Source organism: Achroia grisella, unplaced genomic scaffold (genome assembly GCF_030625045.1).
Source record: "Achroia grisella isolate CSIRO2021 unplaced genomic scaffold, CSIRO_AGI_Agris_v1 utg1459, whole genome shotgun sequence".
Lineage (NCBI taxonomy): Eukaryota > Metazoa > Arthropoda > Insecta > Lepidoptera > Pyralidae > Achroia > Achroia grisella.
Window position 1 is genome coordinate 296,053 of NW_026712635.1, and position 23,490 is coordinate 319,542.

General features: G+C 31.9%; 1 protein-coding gene across 1 annotated transcript in view; it reads right to left on the bottom strand.

The window, feature by feature from the left end:
- LOC131855521 (transcription factor Sox-12-like) overlaps positions 1-21,236 on the bottom strand; it is a 97,770-nt gene extending 76,534 nt beyond the window's left edge. The window contains exon 1 of the mRNA XM_059206797.1: positions 20,669-21,236. Coding sequence (XP_059062780.1) covers positions 20,669-20,794 — 126 coding nt within the window. The 5' untranslated portion in view covers positions 20,795-21,236. The remainder of the gene's footprint in view (positions 1-20,668) is intronic.
- Between the last annotated feature and the right edge of the window lie 2,254 nt (positions 21,237-23,490).

Consider the following 23,490-nt stretch of genomic DNA (forward strand, 5'->3'; position numbering starts at 1 on the left):
CACGACGCTATCAATAATCTTCTCTTAATTTTATTATTACAGTACAGTTATTCAAAGTAAATGTAACAATAGACTGGCCCAGTCTGGTAATTTGATTAAGAAGGTCTAGTTTGTAAGCGACGTAATTGTAAGGAATTATTTTAGCCTCTATAATGAAAGGGATGAAGTGGAGTATATTGTAGTAAGATGGATTGACAACTTCATCAACCCCTTCAGTAATAATATAACGAGTGTTGACCTTATAATGGTTTCAATTTACGATGAATCGACAGGTCCGTGTCACTTCGGAGAATTTAGTATAAACCTAAGGCATATTCAATAAGAGGTTATTGGAGTTATGTCTATTACAGACGGTTACGATAGAATTTGAACATTTGACCTATACACTGATATCTGAAATTCGATTTGATTAGAGCAATACTGATTATAATATTGTTAACAGAATAAAGTACTTCGCTAAATTAACTATTGTTACACCTCGGCCAGAGTTAAGTATATTCACCAAACTCCATCTTAAGATTATCTGGATGAGATCTTGCTTATTCTAATTATAGTTTAATTTTTTTTCTACAAGAGCTATACTAGTCAGTTTTTATTTCATATCATTATTTTACAATAAAGTCCCAAAACGAAACCAAATCCATCAAATGCAAATGAGTATATAAAAACGGGTGATGAAATTTTTCAAAATAAGGTGCGTTGACTTAGAAAGCAACTGTACTGGTCGGTCCATCTATATAATTGTAGTATTTTAGAACTTTCTGCGTTGTAAGTGGCATAGTACCTACCACACGTGGTAGCTTTCCACGCCGCGGGATGGTCTATTTCTGACTGCAATCGGCATGAGAGTTTACGTATGAGCTGCTATATAACTAGACTTTCACCGTATAATGAAGGATAAACACTAAGTAAGTCATTTTTCTTTGAATAAACTATGGGAATGCATCTACAACATAATAATAGATGTTCTTGATTATAGTGATGAAGTAACTGTTCATCTAAATACATACGTCATATATATATAATGACATAAAATTGTTAGCGCATTGTTTTAGAACGGGTCCACCTAGACAGTTAGTTCTATTATTGTTTTTATATCAAAAGAAGATTTAAAGAAAAGAAAAAGTTGTAATAAATATGAATATAGGGTTTATTTTAAATTATATAAATATACAACAAGCAAAACACTCACTTCGCTATTTCAATGATGGGGTGCTTGATTAAACACAATGAAAACAAAATTGATCCGGTAAATTATCTTTATGGTGCAGTGAACCGAGTTTACTGGAAATGATTTCAATTGAATTTTACGATGCAGCTGTAAATTTTATTATTTGAAGAGCATTATAGTTTTGACGTTTGAAGTCTGTACAAAAACGAGACTGTGTACATCAAAATTGCGTAATGCTATCATGAGAAATATGGTATTATAATTACCATATACTGCAGTAAAACAAAGTCTACACAAGATAGTAACCTAACAGGTTTTTATTAGTGGCCAAACAATTACTGCGTAATTTTTATGACCCGTATCGAGTAACGAATGATGCCAAAAACTTACATACAACACTACCTCTTAAATACAAATACGGCATAGAAAATTAACGAAATCGAGCGATTCGCAACGGACTTTTAGATCCGCAATTTGATATATTGCTTCTCGATGACATCATGCCACAACTTATAATTTCAGAGACACGGTAACGTATGGCAATAAAAAAGAATACCGTAATAAGACAGTACTATTCTTAGTATTGCTAATTCCAGAGGTACGCACTATACTTGTGCTAACGGCGCTAAATGCGACAACATGCATCTCCTATATGCATGGGAACGCGGTAACAAGCATGCTTGACGGTTTATTACTGCATGCTCTATCTGGATAGCCGTTAAATACTCGTAAGGGATTTCATTACGAGATAATAGTCTGACATAATATAGAACAGCGGCGGGTTTCATTATGTCGCCCAGTCAGCTGGGCCCAGTTTTACAACGTGGAAAGTCATTTGATTCTCGTTTGAGAGGTTCACGGTTAGGCATACCATTATTGTAATCACGACAAATGGTTATACATGAAACTCTCAAACAAGAGGCTTAGCTGTACTAGTTGTCACGACCGAAACCTACATAGAAACGTAATTATAAATACATTAGCGTAAGTGCTTTACTGTACGCTCAGAGAACCGCCACACAATTCTTTTCGTTCTGACTTAATGGGGCTTATGTCTCGAGTGCGTTTTACGAAAATTCCCTACAAGTCCTTTTAATCCTTAAAGATCCCCGAATTTTGAGACGCAATAATGGGCACACCAATTTATGTAATAGACTCTCGTATAAATAATTTATTATCTACACAATGGATTACAAATACTTACGGGTTTATATAAATCAAGTATAGAGGTAAATAGGAAAACCCTATGTTTCAAAATTCAATATCTTCTTATCTTACGAAGGATACAAAAGAAATTTTGATAAAAGGGAACGCAGTAAGCTGGGAAAAGGGTAAAGAGCCGTAATAAAGAAATCATAGACGTCTAGTAAGTAAATTGTTTGATACGCTGACTGGACGGCCGCGGCGATCCGGCGTTGGGAGCCGAATCGATTTCGTGCAAAGAAATTATTGCCATCAGATGAGTCGAGCGCCCGAGTGCAAGCAATTACATTTAATGATAGTATTACGGAAAGGGCAAGAGATAATATCACCGTTGATGATTCATCATTTGGCTAGAACTTACTGTAACAGCCTAGCGTATACTAAACCGACTATGAGTTCTTATTGCGACAGAAACAAAAGGAATTTAATTTAGTATAAGATCAAAAAGGTAAGGGATGCAAACGTCCAAATTAACGCGAAGGTTGTATTCACAATCGAATTATTTCTCTTAGGAGAGTTTCTCATTAAACTTGGAATTAGTTACTTGATTCTCGAGGCCCCCAAACAGATGGCTATGACTGTCTTTGTATTCGAGTTAATTCGAACTTTTGGATCTTAAGATCAAAGGTATTAAGTTTAGTGCGCTTGCTCGAAAAGCCTCTTTCTTTCATTTCCTCAACGTAGAGGACGTCAGAACTTTTCTTATTCCCGAAAGCTGGTGTGTTCGGGAAATGAGGGACATTACAGAGTCAATAGACTTCGGCATAAACCGAACGGAACAGTCAATAAGATCCTCGCTTTTGAGTCGGTCCCGTTTAAGCTAACTTCTCCAGTTACGGTGTGAGGGGAATTCGAAACTACATACTTTATGAACTATGTACAGACACGCCGTTGTGCGCCGTCAGCGCGATGCTTGTCATCGAAATTGTCATCTAGTGAACAATATTACGAAATATAGGCTGCTTAAATTCAGATAAAGCAGCGCAATATAGTCAGAGTTGATATTCACTGCGAATCTGTCAAAACTTCGGCCGTGAGGAGCATGCTGGATGGTTGTTCGCGTCTTTCAAACTTTGCGGTCCCGCGGGGTACCAGTGACTGTTCGCTTGAAATTCCACTTGAATATTTTGAATGCATTACTCGCGACATGTGCTAGTGAACCGACGTCGCCAGATGCTACCAATCAATAAGTCTATCCAAAACGGACGCAGATGCGAATCGTCCAAATATAAACCAGCACCAATACTTTTCTGTCCAAATTGAACTTTTTATTAACACCCAACAATGTGGTCATGTTTCCGACGTTGTAAATGTTTAATTTATAGCTCGTATGCACTTAAAACTACCTTCGGACACATAATATTACCCCTTTTGAATACATATGAATCGCGCGAGTATTTTCAGTTCATTTATCAGTAATAAACTATACCCTTTTTTGTCATCTGAATAAATTTTGGTTTTCGTTACATAGATTAAGATTTTACTAACGTTCTTATGTAATATTATGACTATAATCATAGTATAGATAAAGTAAGCTTCGCTTTAAAATGTAATTGGTTATTCAATAGCAGACGTGTTAGATCATAAGATTAGTTTTAATTAATTTGCTCCGCAACAGTCACCTTATTATGATATACTGATGATGATAGGTTTGATAATTGATTAATTATATTTTATTATTGCGTCATTTAAATAAAACCTGTTTTAGTTTCTTAGCTTACCTTTTCAAATATTATATAATGAACGAAAACTATGTTCTTTAAACCAAGCAAATTTCTAACATTATTAAGCAAATAACCCTTAAGCGTTGAAAGTGTAATGCATTCAGGGACTATGTACGACAGTGTTTGTGCAACGAAACGTCCCAGCCAATTCCAACAACCTCGCCAGTCGAGCAAATATTGGTACTGTATTAGTGAGCACGGTTGTAACGAGTCACTTTTCAACTGCCTTACAACGTTTGCCTTCATTTCTTTCTCCTTTTGCCTCAACTGTATCCCTACACTTCCACTCCTAATTGTTGACATAACTGTACCCCAATATTCTTGTCTGGAAAAACAACTTTACGATCCTATATTTACATTTCAATACCGTCTGAAATAAATTCTCGATGCCGGGTGGTCTTCCGGGCTATTTGCAAATTTATCTAAAAGGGGAGGCACTAAAAAAAGTTTGAATGAAAACGCTCGCGACGATGCCATATTTCGCTTGGCTTTCTTCATAAATCGTCAGCATCGAGTCGAACTCATCTACATATCCTGAAATTGCCAGAATTTAGATTCTGAAGTTGGCAAGACAACTTTTATGGTACTATTTAACGCTTTTATATTTGAAACTCCCTCGAGAGATCAAGTGTGTCTAATAGTAAAAATATTCGTATAAAAGGTAAATATTTAATTGGAGGTCTCGTTATTGCGATCATAAAATAGAAGTTTGAGACATCAATTAAAAGCGAAATTTGAACGCTCTCGGCACGAGTGTGTAATTAAGTCGAGAAGCCAGCCTCGTTCGGTGTTATTGAAAATTCAGCTCTGAATCAGAAGAGGGATTACTTCTAAATTACATCTAACAAATATATATATACACGAGTGTTTTCAATGAAAAAATCAGTCCGGGATTTGATGAGGTCACGTTTAATTATGTTGCTATGTATAATAATAACTTATACACCATACAGATCTTTAAACATATTATTATAGATCCATAAGGAAATTATATATTAAAACATCGATAATGTGCCCAAATCAAATTAAGTTTTATTGAATTATAGACTCAATGGTAAGAAAAAACAAATACGTAAACAAGAATTACAAAGTATCTATTGTAATGCCATTAAAAACCTATTAGATGTAGATTGATTCAATGTAGCAAGAAACCAATAGATAATGGCAATATACACCGAAACTATACTTTATATTCCACACAGCGAAATATATATATAATTTATTATGAAAGGAAATGTCAAAGGAGAAGTAAACAAAAGAGCACTCGTAAAATCAAACTATTCAGAGGAGCCAGCATTAAAAAAACTCCCAACGACTTTTGAAAGTTACCAATGTGGAACAACTTGATTATTGAAAAGAGTAGCCCAATGCCTTATTTGGATCGCCTCGAGGCAAGAACACACCGGTCTCATTGGAGGCGAACAACATCACTGGAAGTTCAAGGTCATACAATTGTATTTATAAATACATGTTTTACTTTGGCTTCCTTGTACCGGTTTGGATGCTGTACAAACATAGACCCAATCACAATGAGAAAACGGTTGACATTATGCTGATCAGCAGTGTAATTGCAAACTGAATGGTTTCTGAGCTTAAATATGCAAATGTGTAATCCAAATCATCTACATAAACTAAATAGGTAGACTTTGTGTACAGTGAAAGTAAAATTGCTTGAAATATAATGGAATTATCGACAATTGAGTCTAAATAAATATTGTCGAAGATTTGAATTAGTTTCGTTAGCATTTACCACGACACAAGCCCAGTTATTTCGTTTAAGAAGTTCAGGAAATCCTGCCTTAGATTGCTTATCTTATAAGGACGCAATATCTATTGCTTTTTATGTGATTGGTAAGAACCACAAGTTGAAATGGTAGAAAGTGGTAAACATTGTCCATAAACCTGAACTCCAACATGACATACATAAACAAGATTAAACGATGCATTGAATCAATCAATCATTCAATCAGTATTATGTCTATTGAATAGAAATTCCTTAAATGTGATGAATCAAAATTTTATGCAAAGATTGATTCGAATCTCGAGGTTACAGAGACAAATATACAGACGCGTGCTGAGGAATGAATTTGAATAATTGCTTGTCGGTATGTCATGTTTTTAATTCTCTTTAATCTACGACTCTTCAATGTTATTCCAATTGAACTATTGCATACCGATGTTGATAAAGTACTAAAAATAAATTTTGGAAATCTATTTACTGTAGTTAACAATACAAAAATAGATTCAAACTTTAAATCTATTTATAATATTAACAATAGTAATAATAATCCTGGACGTTTAACACAGTGTAATCTAGTACCAAGGTAAGTAGAGCTTATGTTATGGGTACCAGACAATTGATAGAAATTCTTAAATACATACATTTTATATGTAGAAAACACCCAGACCGATACAAAGAATCATACTCATGAATACAAATGTTTGCATCGAATCCGCAGCCATCAGAAACGAAGTAGTGTGCTAAACCGCTAGACTACCGAGGTGGACTATGATATCATACGAATGTAAACTTTAATATTCTGCTAGATCCATCATCGGGTAAAAGTAAGACTAGTAGCAATAATCTTTATCAATAAAAACCCATCGATAATCACAATAGATCATTATTATAGTTTATTGGTCTAGTCTTTGAACTTTGATATAAGATCATATTGCATATTATTAGCTATAGGTACTATTGGTTTGTACGTTCTGGTTTTATGTATTGTGTGTGTTGGTTTCGAAATAAATACATAAATAATATTAACAGTTCCAAAGGATGAAACTAATCATTATCATCATTACATAGTATAAAACAAAGTCGCTGTCGCTGTGGGCGTAACGCCGTCCCTATGTATGCTTAAATCTTTAAAACTACGCAACGGATTTTGAAGCGGTTTTTTTTAATAGAGTGATTCTAGAGGAAGGTTTATATGTATACTACATGTACAACCGGGCGAAGTGAGGCCGGGGTGAGTAGCCCGTAATTAACAAGATAAAAAAACGTATTAGTTGAGTTTCTTGCCAGTTCTTCTCAACTGAAGTAATTAGCTTAACTGAACGCTAGGAATATTGATAACAAGTATGAACGAGACGATTCGATTATTGTTAAAATGGTTAAAAACATTTCGGCTAATCTGAACAACGACGATAATTTATAGAAAGTTTTCCAAAAGCAACCGTATGTTTTAAATTAGTTTATAACTGTAATAACAACAGAATTATTGGTAATATCATTCATCATAACTGCGAGTATTGTAATATATTATTAGACGTTGAAGATAAATACACCGAGCGATATTATGTTTAACCTCGAATACAATCATTATACCACGCCAGTGTGACTTACATTTATTCGATACATTATATACAAAAAGACAAACACAATTGCTGCATTTTATCTAAAACTATTTCTTGCTAGAGCCAAATAATTTTAAATATATTAATGTAATCTATGCTAATATTAATAGTAAAGTTTGCTCCGGTCCTGTTAATCCGATTTTGAAAATTCTTTTAGTGTTGAATAGCCCATTTAAGAATAAATAAATAACCCAGAACAATTAACACAACGCTATCTAGTTGCAAGGTAAGCAGAACTTGTGTTTGAGATTTACTATACAACTGATATATATACTTAATTTTTTTTGTAAATACATATAATACTTATAAATACAAATGTTTGCACCGTGCAAGGAATCGATCCTACGACCATCGGAAGTAAAACGGTGTGCTAAAGCGCTAGACCATGGAGATCTTCATTTATCAAGGAAGACAATAAGCATGATAGGAATAGTGATCAATAGGAAAAATGTTGCAAAAAAGTCAGCTAATGTAATCAAAATTTAATGACAATTCAATATATTGAAAAGATATGTATAAATATTGTTTTGAATTAGAACCATTACCAATAGATACAAATACCGGTACTGACTCAATGCAATATACAGACGCAGATATAAACATTTCGTACGATGTTAATGATATTAAGCGAGCGATACCGGTTATGGGCGTGCTGTTTAGCCTTCCGTGTTCGATTCCCGTAGGGACAGAAATTTGCAAGCGCAAAGCAATTATATTGGAGGCCGAGTATTTTAACGACATTATCGCCAACGATCATAATATTACACGGAATCGTTTACTTGGCAATTTATTTTAATACTCGTAAATAATTTACAAAACTTCACCTAGCCATCTTAAAATTTACAATAATTTTCTACTAGTGTCCACTAGCTCGAAGTTTGATCATAATTAATTTCAATTATAAATTTGAATATATTTTTTTAGGTTCTATTGTGAATCACATGTTAGTGTATGTAATGTTTTTTATTGATATTAGAATTCTGCACTCCTCTACATAAACTACTAGCTCACCCGCGCAGCTTCGTCTGCATCACATTTACTTGATATTTATCATTATATCTCGCCAAAATTACATATCTTTTTAAATTATAGTCTATTTTATTCTGACGTATAAACTATATTACTGTAAAGTGACATTAAAATTCGTTCAGTAGTTTTTGCGTGAAAGAGTAACAAACATCCATCCATACTCACAAACTTTAGCGTTTATAATATTAGTAAAATAAGCGTGCGCAATTTCGTATACATCCGTCCGCGCAATTTTCCTAAAAAAGCGAACAATTTTTTTTATATAGAAGTTAAAGTTATTAAAGTTAACAATTCTATATTAAATGAAATTGAAAATTAATAAATGATTATTAACAATTCTATATTAAATGAAATTGAAAATAACCACACGGTATTTACTAGTGAAGATTACAGTATTGTTATAATGGAAATGTCATAGTTCACGGTACTGTTAAGCAATGGATAGTTCTTACAATACGAGCACAATCGACGGCGAGTAGAGGTGAGGGGCGATGGATCAAGTTCAGATTTATTGTTGCTAAAAAGACAGCACTATAAATATAACTTACACATGAGTATAAATAGAGTTTATATTATTCTACATAATAGAATAGAATAGAAAATCATTTATTCAAATAAACTTAATTTAATAACTTTTGAATAGTCAATATTTTTTAAATCTACCGCTTATTCGGAAAGCTGTCTCATCACAAGAAGAATAAGCAAGAAACTTGTGTGTTGCTCTTTTAAACAATCCTTGTAAGTTCAATATACATCTAGTACATAGATGTGACAAACATATTGAATTTTAAATTAAATTATCAATTTTATATTACAAAACGATTATACTATTTATATAGTAAGTTATATATGATTAAAAATAGATTTTATATTGTAAATGTAACTTATAAATGATTAGAAATAGATTTTATATTGTTCTACATATCTATCTAGTACATAGCTATATAGATAGATAAAAGGCGTTATTTTTACCAGTTTACACAATGTTTACATTATTTGCATGTAAGGCCTAGAATGCTCTGATGACAATTTTTTTGTGACTTAAGTAATCATTTCAGTCCTAAGATTTTCATATTATTAGATAATTTATATTTTTTTTATTTTTCTTCTATTACACAATTATTAAATTATTTATTTGGACAGACTAGTCTTCTCTGATGACTGATTTATTTTGTAACTCAAGTGACTATTTCAGTCCTAAGATATTTATTATCATATCATAAAAATGGATGAACAAAATTAAATTAAGAGATAAATCAACAGAAATATTAAACTACTCAGTATGAACTGGTTGCAAACATCATTAAAAGGGAATTTGACTAATGATTATTAAATTACGCAACCTAATTAACACAGATAGAATGGACGTTGTATCATTTATGTACTGATCGATAACTGGTCACGTGTGAAACAGATTACCTAGTTAAGTTACTACTTGTAACATTAGCTGCGAATGAAAGTCTAGTCAAAATCGGTCTAATCATTTCAGAGATTAGCAAGACGAATGAAAGTCCCGTCAAAATCAGTCTAACCATTTCAAAGATTAGCAAGACGAATGAAAGTCCCGTCAAAATCGGTCTAACCATTTCAGTGATTAGCAAGACGAATGAAAGTCCCGCCTAAATCGGCCCAGCCATTTCAGAGATTAGCAGGAACAGACAGACAAGAATTAAGTACAATATTATGCTCAAGAAATATATAGATGAGCTCTATTTAATCATGTATAATTTTAATCAAATTTATACCCAATTCCAAGTATGATTTGAATTGATTTTAAAGAAGCAGTAATAAATTTTGAAGTATACAAACAAGTTAAAGAAGTAAGTGAAATGAAAGCTTATAAAAATACAATAAAAACAATAGAAGCCGAGTTTTAAGTAAAAAATAACGTTTTGGAAGATATACAGTTGGCTGGCAAGCAATCGCGGTTGATAAAACTCGGGTGGATATGGAGTGATTAATTTTGTTGGCATTCAAAGGATTCGAACTCCGTTCCCCGAGTCACGCTAGTGTTGTTGTAAATCATCAGAGTGCTACAAATACAGAGCTGCTCAACTCTATTGAAGGAAAGCTAACGCGGCCTGCTATGATATGGGGTACTAATAAAATTGTACTATTTAGTACAATTTTAATTAAAGACCATTAGACACTATTTATTAGACTATCTTTGTTTTTTTATTGCCAGATATATTTATAAATTGCACTGTATCTGTATATAGGTAATAAATAGATATCTAATGATCTTTAATTAAAATTGTACTATTTAGTACAATTTTAATTAAAGACCATTAGACACCTATTATTAGACTACCTTTGTTTTTTTATTGCCAGATACAATTAGAAACTGCACTGTATCTGTAATAGGAAAGGAAAGAAACACTAACAATTTAACTTTTGACTTAAAAAAAATCATTTCTTAATATTTACTCTTTAACAGCAATTTTTAAGACAAGAAACTTTTTTTTATTTAAGTTTTTTCTCTTGTTAATATGAATTGGTCGCTAAATTACAGTATGAGTTTTTTTTATTGATTTAATGTATATTTATGCATATTTTTCTAAAAATATTGTCAATCAGAATTCCTTCTCTATATATATTAAAAGTTAAAGATCTCCTCTATTTTGTACACTCAGCGTAATTTTAATATATAGATTACTAAAGTTATATGGTCTGCTGTAAAATATATATATATATATATATATGTTTAAGTTACATATACTTAACTTCCACTCAAGTTACAAGCACGTGCGAATAACAATGCAGAGCAACACGACAATTAGCAACTCTATACTTCCGCCACAACAGCTGATTCAATTAGAGTGACATAAGTGCACAATTGCAAATTAATATGTGTTTAATATTTTATTGTACTCATTGCCAGACAGATTGTTGTAGTCTTCTAACACTTTTACACTTCTTGCTTTCAGTTCAGTTATTGCATATTTAAGGATTGAATTGTGTGTACCGTAATTTTTACTACAGTTACTATTTATTCTATACTAGCTGTTCCTGTTAATCCGCCCGCGTGGAATTTAACTTTATTTTTCTAAAATCCCGTCAAAAAAAGTCCCGTCAAAATCGGTCCAGCCATTTCAGAGATTAGCCGGAATAAACAGACAGATAAAAATTGTAAAAAATGTTATTTAGGTGTAGTATTTATATTCATATGCATGTGTAGTAGTAGTAAAAAACGGTTATTTCAATATTACAACAGACACTCCAATTTTATTTATATATATAGATTATATGACTACAGTACTTCTTGTTCTAGTATCTAACTTTACATTTTTAGTTTATCCTAAAATACTTTTATTATGACCATAGATTAGAGTTCCTTTTGATAAAAATACAATAGCATATGCTGGTGGTCACTACATTCTCCCTAATTCAATTAAAAAATGATTCTGTATATCCGTAGTCACGTACAGACAAATGAAAGGACTAAGAGCTGAGTATCTTGTCAGTTCTTCTCAGCTCGAAGGCAGTACGAACTGATGGTAGACTTAACAAATCATAAGAGTCTGTAATAGACCATTCCATTTCGGCTTCATCTATAACATGTATTATTTCTTAAAGGCATTTAAATAAATAAATGCAATCGAAAGGTATTATATTAATAATCATAAAATGCAGTAATTCTAAACAGAAGGGTTGCAGCCCATTGTTGATTACGTCTGGATTTTTTGATAGCGTTTTCCCTTTTTCGTCCGTGCCGTTTTACCGTTGAAATGGTATGCTGAACACGCGAAAGTGCCAAAAATTCTGTTTGGGAATACAATTTAGAAATAGTATTTAATACCCATTTCATAATAAACTTTTATTTAAGAAGAAAGCATTCACTCCTTTTAAGTTCAAAATATCTTTATCCATGTAGGTGTATTACATCACTTAGGTAGGTCTAATCAACGGTCTTCATATGTAAAAATGAGTCTCAGTTTGTATATACATACAAAAATGTTTGTGACTTTGTTAACATTACCACAAAATATAATGTCGCTGAATCTTTATGAGTAAAGATTCCTATGAGGACGTAATTCTATTATATCGGTTTAAATTAGATTGTTTTCTACGTTTTCTATATCTCCCACTTCTACGCTGATGTGCTATAATTACATCCTTGCTAATATTATAAATGCGAAAGTAACTCTGTCTGTCTGTCTCGCTTTCACGCCAAAACTACTGCACCTGTTAAATAAAATTTGGTATACATATAGTCTAGACCCTGAGAAAGGACATCGGCTACTTTTTAATGCGCAGAAAGGGTCGTAATAGGTCGAAAGGGGATATGAAACGTTCTATGGAAGTATCATTTTTAAAGCTAGAAGCTTGAAACTTATTCTTTAAGCTTTGGACTATCAATACGACATTCAAAGTTTATACGTTTACCCTTAAGGGGATAAAATATAATAGGGTATGAAGTGGAAATTCTTCATTCGAACGAAGTTGCAGGCACAGCTTGTCTAAATATAATTAAAAAAGGATTAACAATAATTTGCACTTAGTTCTCGTAAATAATTAAGTGACATTCTAATTCTAAGAACAGGCAAGTATCAGTGTGAGCTCTAATAATTATTCCTCACTTCATCCTTTACAATTACTTTTCTATATTTCTCACAGACTCTCAATTATAATTGTACAATTGGTGGCTACAACAGGAAAATAATGAATTGCATAACAAATTATAAGAATTGCAAAACCAGAACCATTTAGTATGACTACGTTAAAAATAAATTTTGTATTAATTAATTATTTCCAATATTAGGTCATTATAGTCGTATTATTATTTATTTTGCCTTTATCCCATTATGTCATCGTCTTCCACTGATCCCTATCGGTCGTTATATCTGAGATTACTCTCCTTATATACATAACATCAATAAAACGCAATTTCCAAATTTATATTTAGGTAGCAAAAATGTTTTATCTACTCGTAATCTGAACTTTAATACAAGAAGCTAAAGAGCAATTTATAACATGCATTATCACAAGTGAAATGTTGCTATAATTATTACACCATTTTGCATAAAATCAACAAAATTGATTAGCTCCATTTATGGGAATGTCATGATTGTTAGACATCGAACAATTGATATTATTATTATTGTATTTGTGTCAGTATAAGTACAACTGATATATTGTACGCATTGTATAGACATTTTGAATACTCCCAAAAGATTTTAAACGTCTGTAAATCTCTCCGAAACTAAAAGAAGTAAAAAAAACGGGACGGACAATCAATTTATCAATAATCCTACCAGAAAAAAGAGCACGTCATTCCATACATTCAACAGGTCTAAATCCCTGCCAACCCCCTTAAAATGGCGTGATGTTAAACACAATCGAGTTCTCGTTTATGAAAGCGGTTCATCAATGGAACCGGTTCGAAATAAAGCGTGTACTCTTAAAGGTCATTGTCAATATGAGCTGGGATGGCTTCAATATTAAAATCTGTACATCAAAATGCAAGGCAATGATCTGTATTATGTGCGCTTGTCTGTTGGACATTTAGAACGTTTCTAGTTTTTTTGAATTCATTCATTTCTAAATCAACTAGCAATAGAAACTAGACAAGTATAATAATAATAATATACCTGAACAATTCACATAGCGCCATCTAGTAACAAGCTAAACAAAACTTGTGTTATGGGTACTAAACAAATGAAAGATACACTCAAATGGTTTGTTTATCTAGACCAATATTTGTACCGTGCGGGGAATCGAACCGTCGACAATAAAGCGGTTGTGCTAAACTGCTAGACGGTCGAGGTCGTCAGTATAGACTAATAGTTAACATGATAATTATTTATCTGCTCTCTGTACCTTTACAATTAAAGTTTGACACTCAAGATTTTTATCATAATATCGTGATAAAAATATCTAGTGCAATCACGGATGTCATATACAATCTTTGTAGATAAAAACATATAAGTTTTTCTGTAATTAAAGTATTAAATCACTCAATTCTACTGCCAATACAGTTCTTTAAAGTCAGTTTATTTACCATTCTATTTTGAAACATAATTATTAATATTAAAGAATTGAAAAATTTTACAACAGATTTACTCTACGAATAAAAAGATACAAAAATCGTCACGTTCTCGAAGATTGATGTCATTAAACAGGAATACGATCTTCTACTAGATCTGTATAATACTCACGCAATAAAACCAGGGAGTTGGTCTGTAGCGAAAACGCAGCATCAAGATAGCATGAACAAAAGAGAAATTTATTTTTCGAAAGTTACTGGGATCGAATGTCGTCCTTTTTAAAAGCCAGTCGTAAATTTTATCGTTTTTAGTGTTCCGTTCAGCAATGAGGAAACGAAACGTCAATACTACAGAATAATAAAGTTCTACCATTTAGCAATATAGCTGTTAAAGGCAGTAGTTTTATTTAAATAATCAATTATTATATTACTCATAATAATATATATGACACTATGACAATTATAAAAGGTATTTCAAAGATTAGGCATGTTGTTCTTGTAAACAAAATGTTAGATTCAATTCTCAGTCGGGGAGATTTATTAACATTTAATAAAGTGGTCCTTGGTTGAAACTTCAGGATTGTTTCTTATGTAGTTTTTTTTGAACACATAGATGTTTAGTTCAAGAAATAAGCAATTGGTATATTATTTGCCGACTAATTTCATATCAACAATAAATTAATCAGCGAGTTATTTATTACTTAAAAAGTGGAATTGAGACAGCGTAAACTAATTTGAATTCAGCGAATTGTTGTAGAAACAAAAGTAACAAAGTCTATTTGTAAGTAGCACATTTTCTAGTTAACAATTTCCATGAACAAGAACGTGGAGACCAACAAAACAAAGTTCCAGTAGTAAATCTCGCAGCAAGTAAAATCAATTACTGCTAACTGTGGAAAGAAAGCTATTTATATAAGAAACCGCCGCTGAAAACATCCTTACGATTTAAGCAAGAAAAGTATAGTTGGCAAAGAGTGATAATGTTACTTTTATGCCCTTGTGGCATTCCATTACATTCCAATCAAAGTTTGTACAATAGAGTTGCTACATCTAAAACACCTAATCAACGTGGCGTGAGCTTTAACAAGGAACTTGGTAAACTTCCCTCAAACCCAATCAGCATACACAAATCGGTTAGTGGAGTAAGAGTCGGCATTCTCCAATGATATTATTCAAGATACATGAGCAAACATAAGTCGTAGTTTCAGCTCATTCGTGTGTTAAATGGCTTCTTTTGCTTTATTATGTTTTCCTTTATAGCTCTAGTTGTAATGAATCGAAACAGTTTTTTAGCTATAAAAAGATTTTTATACTTAAATGTGTTAGAGGAAATTTGAAACGTCTAAATCTCTTAATCTATTCATAATTTATATAAATGACTCGGCTTTCAGATTTTAATAAGGAAGGTCGTTTTAAACGAGTAATATTCGTGAATTACATTTCCTATAATAAGAAATGACATAAGGTAACATGAAGCTGTGTGTGTGAGTCTACTTAGATAAGAACGGTGTATGTACATAAAAATACAACAAAATAATACCAGCAGTAGATAAACATATGATTAAATAATATAAAAATGATACTGTTGATAATCGCAACTATTTAAATAATATTGCAACAGCTGTAAATGCAGACTAAAACATAGAGCAAATAAAACCTTATGCGGAAAATTCAAGTGAAAGATATATGGTTTATTTTTGTTGTTCCACCATGAAAGTTGGCCGTCGCGATTTTCGTTCTGCGTCAACGTTGCTCGGCCAAATTTATAGCTATTTGCAGTTCAGACTTTCTGTTTTCACATGTCAGGGTTGCGAACGCAAGTTGTACGGTATGAGGTACGCCAATTCGTCCCAAGATGCTTTTCTCCAGTATGAATTTTGTCGATAAAGCAGTAACAAACAATATATTTGTATGATAAAACGATAACACGATGTTAATAATAAAATTTAAAAACAAATTCAGACATTGATATGTCAAATAAAATACATCCATTTTAGAATTTTTTAGTAAATTTCTCATTTTTAACAAACAATACAGATGAAAACAATTCTCGAAACTCTCACCCGAAAGTGAGCCGTGTTGAATAATTTCATAACCACGAATCCACTAATTTTTATTGTAAATACGCACGGTCGGTGTTGTCTGTAAGCAGAGGCAATTTTCTTGAGCAACGCTCGCCGGTGTGGTATAATGGTACCATTAAAACACCACCCACGAGTGTAGAGTAAATTGCATTTGCCGACATAGGTTCGTATTTTACAATCAAATGTTGATTTGCGCTGAGCTGCCAACACTGCATTAGGGTACATAAATTTGCTTACTTAAACGATAAACTTATGCGAGAAAGGGCTTGAACACGAAATTGTTTCTGAAAGGTAACCAGCAGCATTAAATGTTAATTTATTACCCCCAATATAGAATTGTTTTGTTTTAGGTCAGCGCTTAAACCTGTATTAACGTTGTGTTGTATCAATTCCAACTTACAGTCCCGAAGGTATTTCAATCAAAACTTGGAACAGGAATGTAACGTGAATTCTCAAAATTTGAAAAACCGAGCCTTTCGTGATCAACAGTTGTAAGAAAATCAGCATTATAGTAGACAAACACGAAGGAACGGGTGGCGTTGGACTTGTTACGAAAAGAAAAGGTCTTTCTAGGAAGTGCTTAGAGCGAATTAAAAGCGAGCAAGGCGTGTTTTTCAGTCTCAAACATATAATCTAACAATCAGCCGGAGAACGGACAATCATTATTTGAGTAATAAAGGCACACGGAGGCGTGAGGCAACCTTGGTCGAAAAGAACAGTTGCCATAGCCAGTCGACAACAGCGCGGCTACATATTCACAGTAAAAAACCTAACAAAAACTCAACCGAGTCGAGTCTACAGTACGCGGTTCAGATTATAATGATCCAAAACCCCGCCCTGAGTTAATTTTGTTATTTCTTATACGTTGCATCGAGCTCACAGTTTCTGTTATTCTTTTTCGTCCAGAATATTGATTTCTTAATCGCATAATACGTTTAATGAAGATGATCATACGTTTTTCAACGATTAGCATCATCACGATTGAAATAGCGATAATTATACAGCCCATTGTAGTATAATTATTAAAGCGTAGCAAACGATACAACTGGATTCATTTCCTCATATTACCGAGATAATTTCAGTTAAAAATGTGTCGTGATTTGATATCAGGAAGCGATAGATTTCCGCGGGGCCTACGTGATAAGTCGTGAGGAAAATTCGTAGTTTAAACATTACAAATGCAACGCGAATGACCTAAGATTACAATTTCCTAGTAGTGAGAGCGTGTCATACAGACGATGCGGACATGAGCGATACGCTGCCAGTACGTACGAGAAAGGCCACTCACACTACAGATGAGACTATAAATATTACGAGTTGACATTGAAATGTTAATGCACCCCGAGGGTTGGCTCGTGCACACTCGGATATTTTGTTCGCAGCAATAAGACCATAAGTTTTTTCCGTCCTATCGATTGTTTTGACTTGAGTTACTACATTGGTTATTGGAGTTGCGATAACGCGAAAAAATCATAGGCAATGTCGTTGATCTCGTGTCGTTTTACGTGGCATAATGCGTCATTTGAACAACGCCGTCTAACTGCGTTCGCATTGGAATCAGATCGTAATATTATTCATCGTAATTTTAGAACAGATAAAGAATACATCTGCTACTCTAAATTTAAAATGTATTGACTTGGAAATTTGTTAACGAGTTATTCAGCTTTGATAATTGCAAATTATTCATTATAATAAAGTTCAATATGATTTTTAAGAAATGAGTTAGTCTGTACAACATAAATTATTCATTACTCATATATTATTGAAGTTTCGACTTTTGCGAATAGTTAGCGATATTTTTTATAATAATACTCAATATAGTTTATATTCAATTGGTTTTGGATTATTTAATAAACAGACTTAATGTATTTATTACTGCTGTTGGCAAATACATTTTAAAAATATCAGTTTTAATAACATAAAGTGGTGTTTTATTATTAAAAAGAGTTATTAATTTAAAATTGAATTCTTTTTTAATATAGTAATCCCCGAATTGTCCCTAAATAGAAGTAGATAGTTCGTGAAGCACTATTGCACAATATTTTTATTCGTTTCTGATAGAAACATGTACTCACTTGTTTTGTAGGTTTTTTTATTAAAAGCTAGATAATGTAAATTAGATAATATTATTTTGCCTAATTTTTTATTTTAGCTATTTAGTGCAGTATATACATACAGAAATCATTCTAATTATATTTTTTCCTTTAACCCCTGCCTACTGACATTTGATTGCATGTTCTTACTTCATTACTCGTCGCTTGTAACTCGTTTAGTGAACGAATTGAATTCCCTATCTCGGTAGCCGACTTGATAGCCACTGTACCTATAGCTAATTATGTTTATCGAAATCACAATCTAACTACGAGTTATTTCTCGATAACTTATGCATTTCTGATAAAATCTACAGATGTTGTAACAAATATCTCGGTAAATATGTTTAAAAAAATGAGAAATTTACGAAATATTATTTCAATAATATATTATTGGTAATTTTTGTTATATGGTTATATGTTAAGTATTTATATTACAATTATTGATCAGGTGAAATAGATAAAGTGCTTATAAAAAACAAACGAATATGTAAGATTTTTTCCGGTTAATCATTGCATCACATTAAATAAAAAAAAAATACCTACAACTTAATAAATATTTCCATTCGATACAATTTTCCTATTTTAATAATTAAAAGTGAAACACAATGTATATAGAGTTTCTCTGATTTCACAAATTAATATTCTAACCAATTGAATTTATAAAGTTACATTAAAACGTTTAAATTTAGCATAAGTATGACCAATATTAATAATCGTAATTATCAAATTAGGTATAACGATTGTTTTGTTATAATTATTTTTAAGTTGAACAATATCCTAACAAATTTAAATTTAAATGAACCGAGTTACGAGTTAAGCGCATTAAATTCTACAAATTACAAATGAAATATTATCATTTATTAAAAATGTGCAAATACAATATTAACCAATATTATCGTTTATAAAAAAGGTTCAAATGTAATATTACCAATATTTTCATTTATTCAAAATGTTCAAAAGATATATAACCAATATTATTATTTATTACGTTTGAATTATGTTGTATTCTGTTATGGAATTATTTTTAAAATGAACTTGTATATTTCACGCGTGTGACTTACAGATGTTTATCAATAGTTTGTATTATTTACTACATTTTTATTACTTTAATGTTATACGTCACTTGAAAAACATGTTTACAAAATACAATTAAGTATATTATTATTTTTCACCATGTGTAGCGATAAAATGAACTGCGCATTATTTTGTATTTTTTTTTCTTCTACAGTTTGTTCCTGCTTAGTTTGTTGTTAGAGCCTATTAGTTAATGCAGATATCATATATTCAACTAATTATATATGTGCATAATTATTTTTAATGTTTTTCTAATTAACATTTGCTATCTCACTTCAGTTATCTATAAGCGAAGTTTTAGTATATCGTCTTATTGTAAACTCGTTTGTAAACTAGAATTATCATTTTGAATTCACAATTTTGTAGTTTTCGTAATATTTTTAATTTCTTTTTTTTATTTACAAAATTTAATAAATTCACTTTTTCTATAATTTTCATATTTATATAAATTTATTTATATGTTTATATTTAAAATTATCTTTATAGAAATTAAAGAAGTTAATTCTATTGATGGAGCGTTAAAGCTAAAGTAAGTTAGAAGTTAGCGTGCCCGTACGGACTTCTGCGAAGTTTATATTTAACTGTACAGTTTTAAAAATATCTAGAAGCTCATTTTAATTATTTAATAATAAAAATATATTCGAATGAGTTTAATTTTATTCGTGTAATTAAATAAAAACGTAAAATAAAATATTTATTTTGTTTAATTAACGGCGTTGAGTTAAAGTTAATAAATTATATTTTTATTGTTTAATATATTTGATTTTTTAATAGAATTTCAATAATGATTTATAATTTAATTTGTAAGGTAGGTTTATTAAAATTTATTCCAAGTACATAAGTTTGTTTAATTTAATATTTTATTGAGATGTAAAATATTTTTAATGAGTTTAACTATTTTTGTGTGTGCACTAATTTTTTTTCAATAATTAATTAGCACTTACCTGAGTGGCATCAGTGTAAGGGGTAGATGAATTTTTGTCGACCAACTGGGAACCGAACACTGGTACTCCGCTCGAGGTCGGCGAAAGCGAACGCACATCCGAAACTTGTTGGGGCACCATTTTCATTTATCCAGTGTTAAAAAAAAATATAAAAAAAAAATAATATAAACCAAGTAACTAAAAACACAAACACCGTTCACGTATTGCACTTAATAAAAATTTATTCACTATATACTATATTTTTGTTCAAAAAAGTTTGTTTGAAAGTTTTTATTTGTCAATGTTTATTGCAGTCCGAATAGCGCTAGGAGTTTGTGATTCTTCCCGTACCGAAGCCTATCGGCAACCGAAGTACCGGAGATCTCCCAATACCTGGACACTATCCTCAGAGCTTTCTCTTCTAGAACGAGATATCTACTGCTTTCTTCTTCGCCGGCGATCGGTCCAAAAGTCATAATTTTAACGGGTCCCAACCGCAGCTCAGCTATTACTGCGGGGCGATCGTAGCATAATCGAACGGGAGTATGTATTAGAGGCGGCTACGTGCGAACTCCGCGGTGGATGCGAACCTACTAAAGTACTGAGCGGCAACGTGTCGAGCCACTGTCAATATACCCGCGCGGTCAGCTGTTCGTCCCCCGCCCCGCGCCGCGCAAGCGTACCTCACCCCCCCACACGCCCTCCCCACACCCCCGCCGCCTCGCAATCGCGCTCAAGCAACCGCCACATCAACACGCGCCAATATTTACACACAACCAAATAATAATACACAAACGAATGCGTTCGAAATTCAAAATTGACGTTCCTATTTTGAATGTTTACTAGGGATGTACTCGATATATTTATAATTAATTTTAATCAAATAATTAATATGTTGTTTTGATATAGAAAAATATATGCGTTGTTTTAATTTAAATACGTAGATGTTATTATTTAGATAATAATAAAGGTGAGTAGTTTGTTTTATGGGTTACTAATTACTGATATACACTAAGTTTTATTTTGTACATATTATACATAGAAAATACTCACATCGATACAAACAAACTACTCATGTATAGACCGTTCACCTTGCGAGGAATCGAACCCGTGACCGTAGGACGTAAAGATATCTCTAGAACACCGAAGGCGTAGTTAGATGGATAAAAAGTAATATATAGGTATTTTATTTTTTAATGAACGCAAATACATTTTCTATAGTCTATGATAGATTAATTCATACATACCTAAATACGTGTGTACGTGATAAAACAACTTATTCTTAAGTAAAATAGAGTTCAAGTTTTTTTATATGTAAATTCGTGTTTTGTATGTAATTTTTATATACGGTAAATAAGATCAACATTTACTTAAAATATACAGTATTTTTTTTATATTAAAACCAAACAGAAAAGGAAAGCAGTCGAAAATAAGCTAGTAAATGGGACTACTATAACGACCCAAAATTTTATTTTGTAAGAAAATATTACGGTAGGAAAAAAATATTAATACAAAAATCGGACTTTCATAAGCAGCTAAAATGTAATACTTAAATATTGTAAAACGGAATACTGTATTTTATATGAATAAAATAATATATAAATATGTACCTATTGTAAGTATAATAGATAAGAGAGACCTATGTGCCTGCAGACAAACCCCGACAGGAGTTTTGCAGGATAGTAGAATAATAATATGTAAAATTTGAAAAATAATTCTATCTATCTATATATCTATGTACAGGAATAAATGATTTCTGATTTGATTTGATTTGATTAAACGGTATATTATACTTTTATTTAGAATTTCTCGATAACACAATGATTGTTATTAATACTTTAAAATACATTAAAAGAGACTTTTAATTTATAATAAATTCATTTATAATTGCACATGCGTAAATAATAAATTTATTTAATTAATACCTATTTTAATTTTAATGTGGAGAAATGGTTATTTAGCGAACAATCATAACAAAATTTAATGATATTATTTATTTATAGTGATTAATAAAATATATCAGTGTTATCAGATATTGCCAGTATTTTACAATATATCGGTTATTCAACCGGCAGACTTTTAAATACTAATCAAGTATTTGACGTAATTAAATATATTAACAAAATTAATAAATTTCATATAAATTAACACAGCATTATACAGTCTCAAGTTGAGCAGAGAAATATTTATGATAAATACTTAAATTCAATGTTTTTGTATACATTGGTATATTACCAACACAAACAACGATAATCGTGTATACAAATGTTTACACCGTGCGAGGAATCGAACCCATGACCATTGGAAGTAAAGCGGTGTTCTGAACTAGACTATCATCTAGAACCTAAAACAAGATCTGATTAGCTTGACACTAGATGGCGCTGTGTGAATTGTCCAGGATTATTATTTCCAGGACTGGCATCAAAAGTCCCCGTTACTTGCGTTTCCGGCCTTGCTACAGAGACCTTCATCTAAACTTAATTCCAGTATCCAAACAAAGCAGCGGTCAGAGCTTGTTCTAATACAGCTGATTAATATTAAACAGGCAATAAGCACAAAGAAAGACCAATTCTGACCACTTAACCACTACTCCTTTTAGGAAACCTGTCTTTTATGTCTATTACCACCATAATTGTCCTTAACACCATATATAATGAACAGAAGTGTTTAATCAGTTAGCATGACTGTATTCATACCAACACGACTGCAATTCCTGACAGGTAGCAATGGGTCAACAGTTTAGATTACTGACAACTCCATTCCGCCTAATATATAAAATTCTCGGGTCCCAGTGTTTGCATCAAAACTCCTACGAAATGGCTGGACCGATTGTCATGAAATTT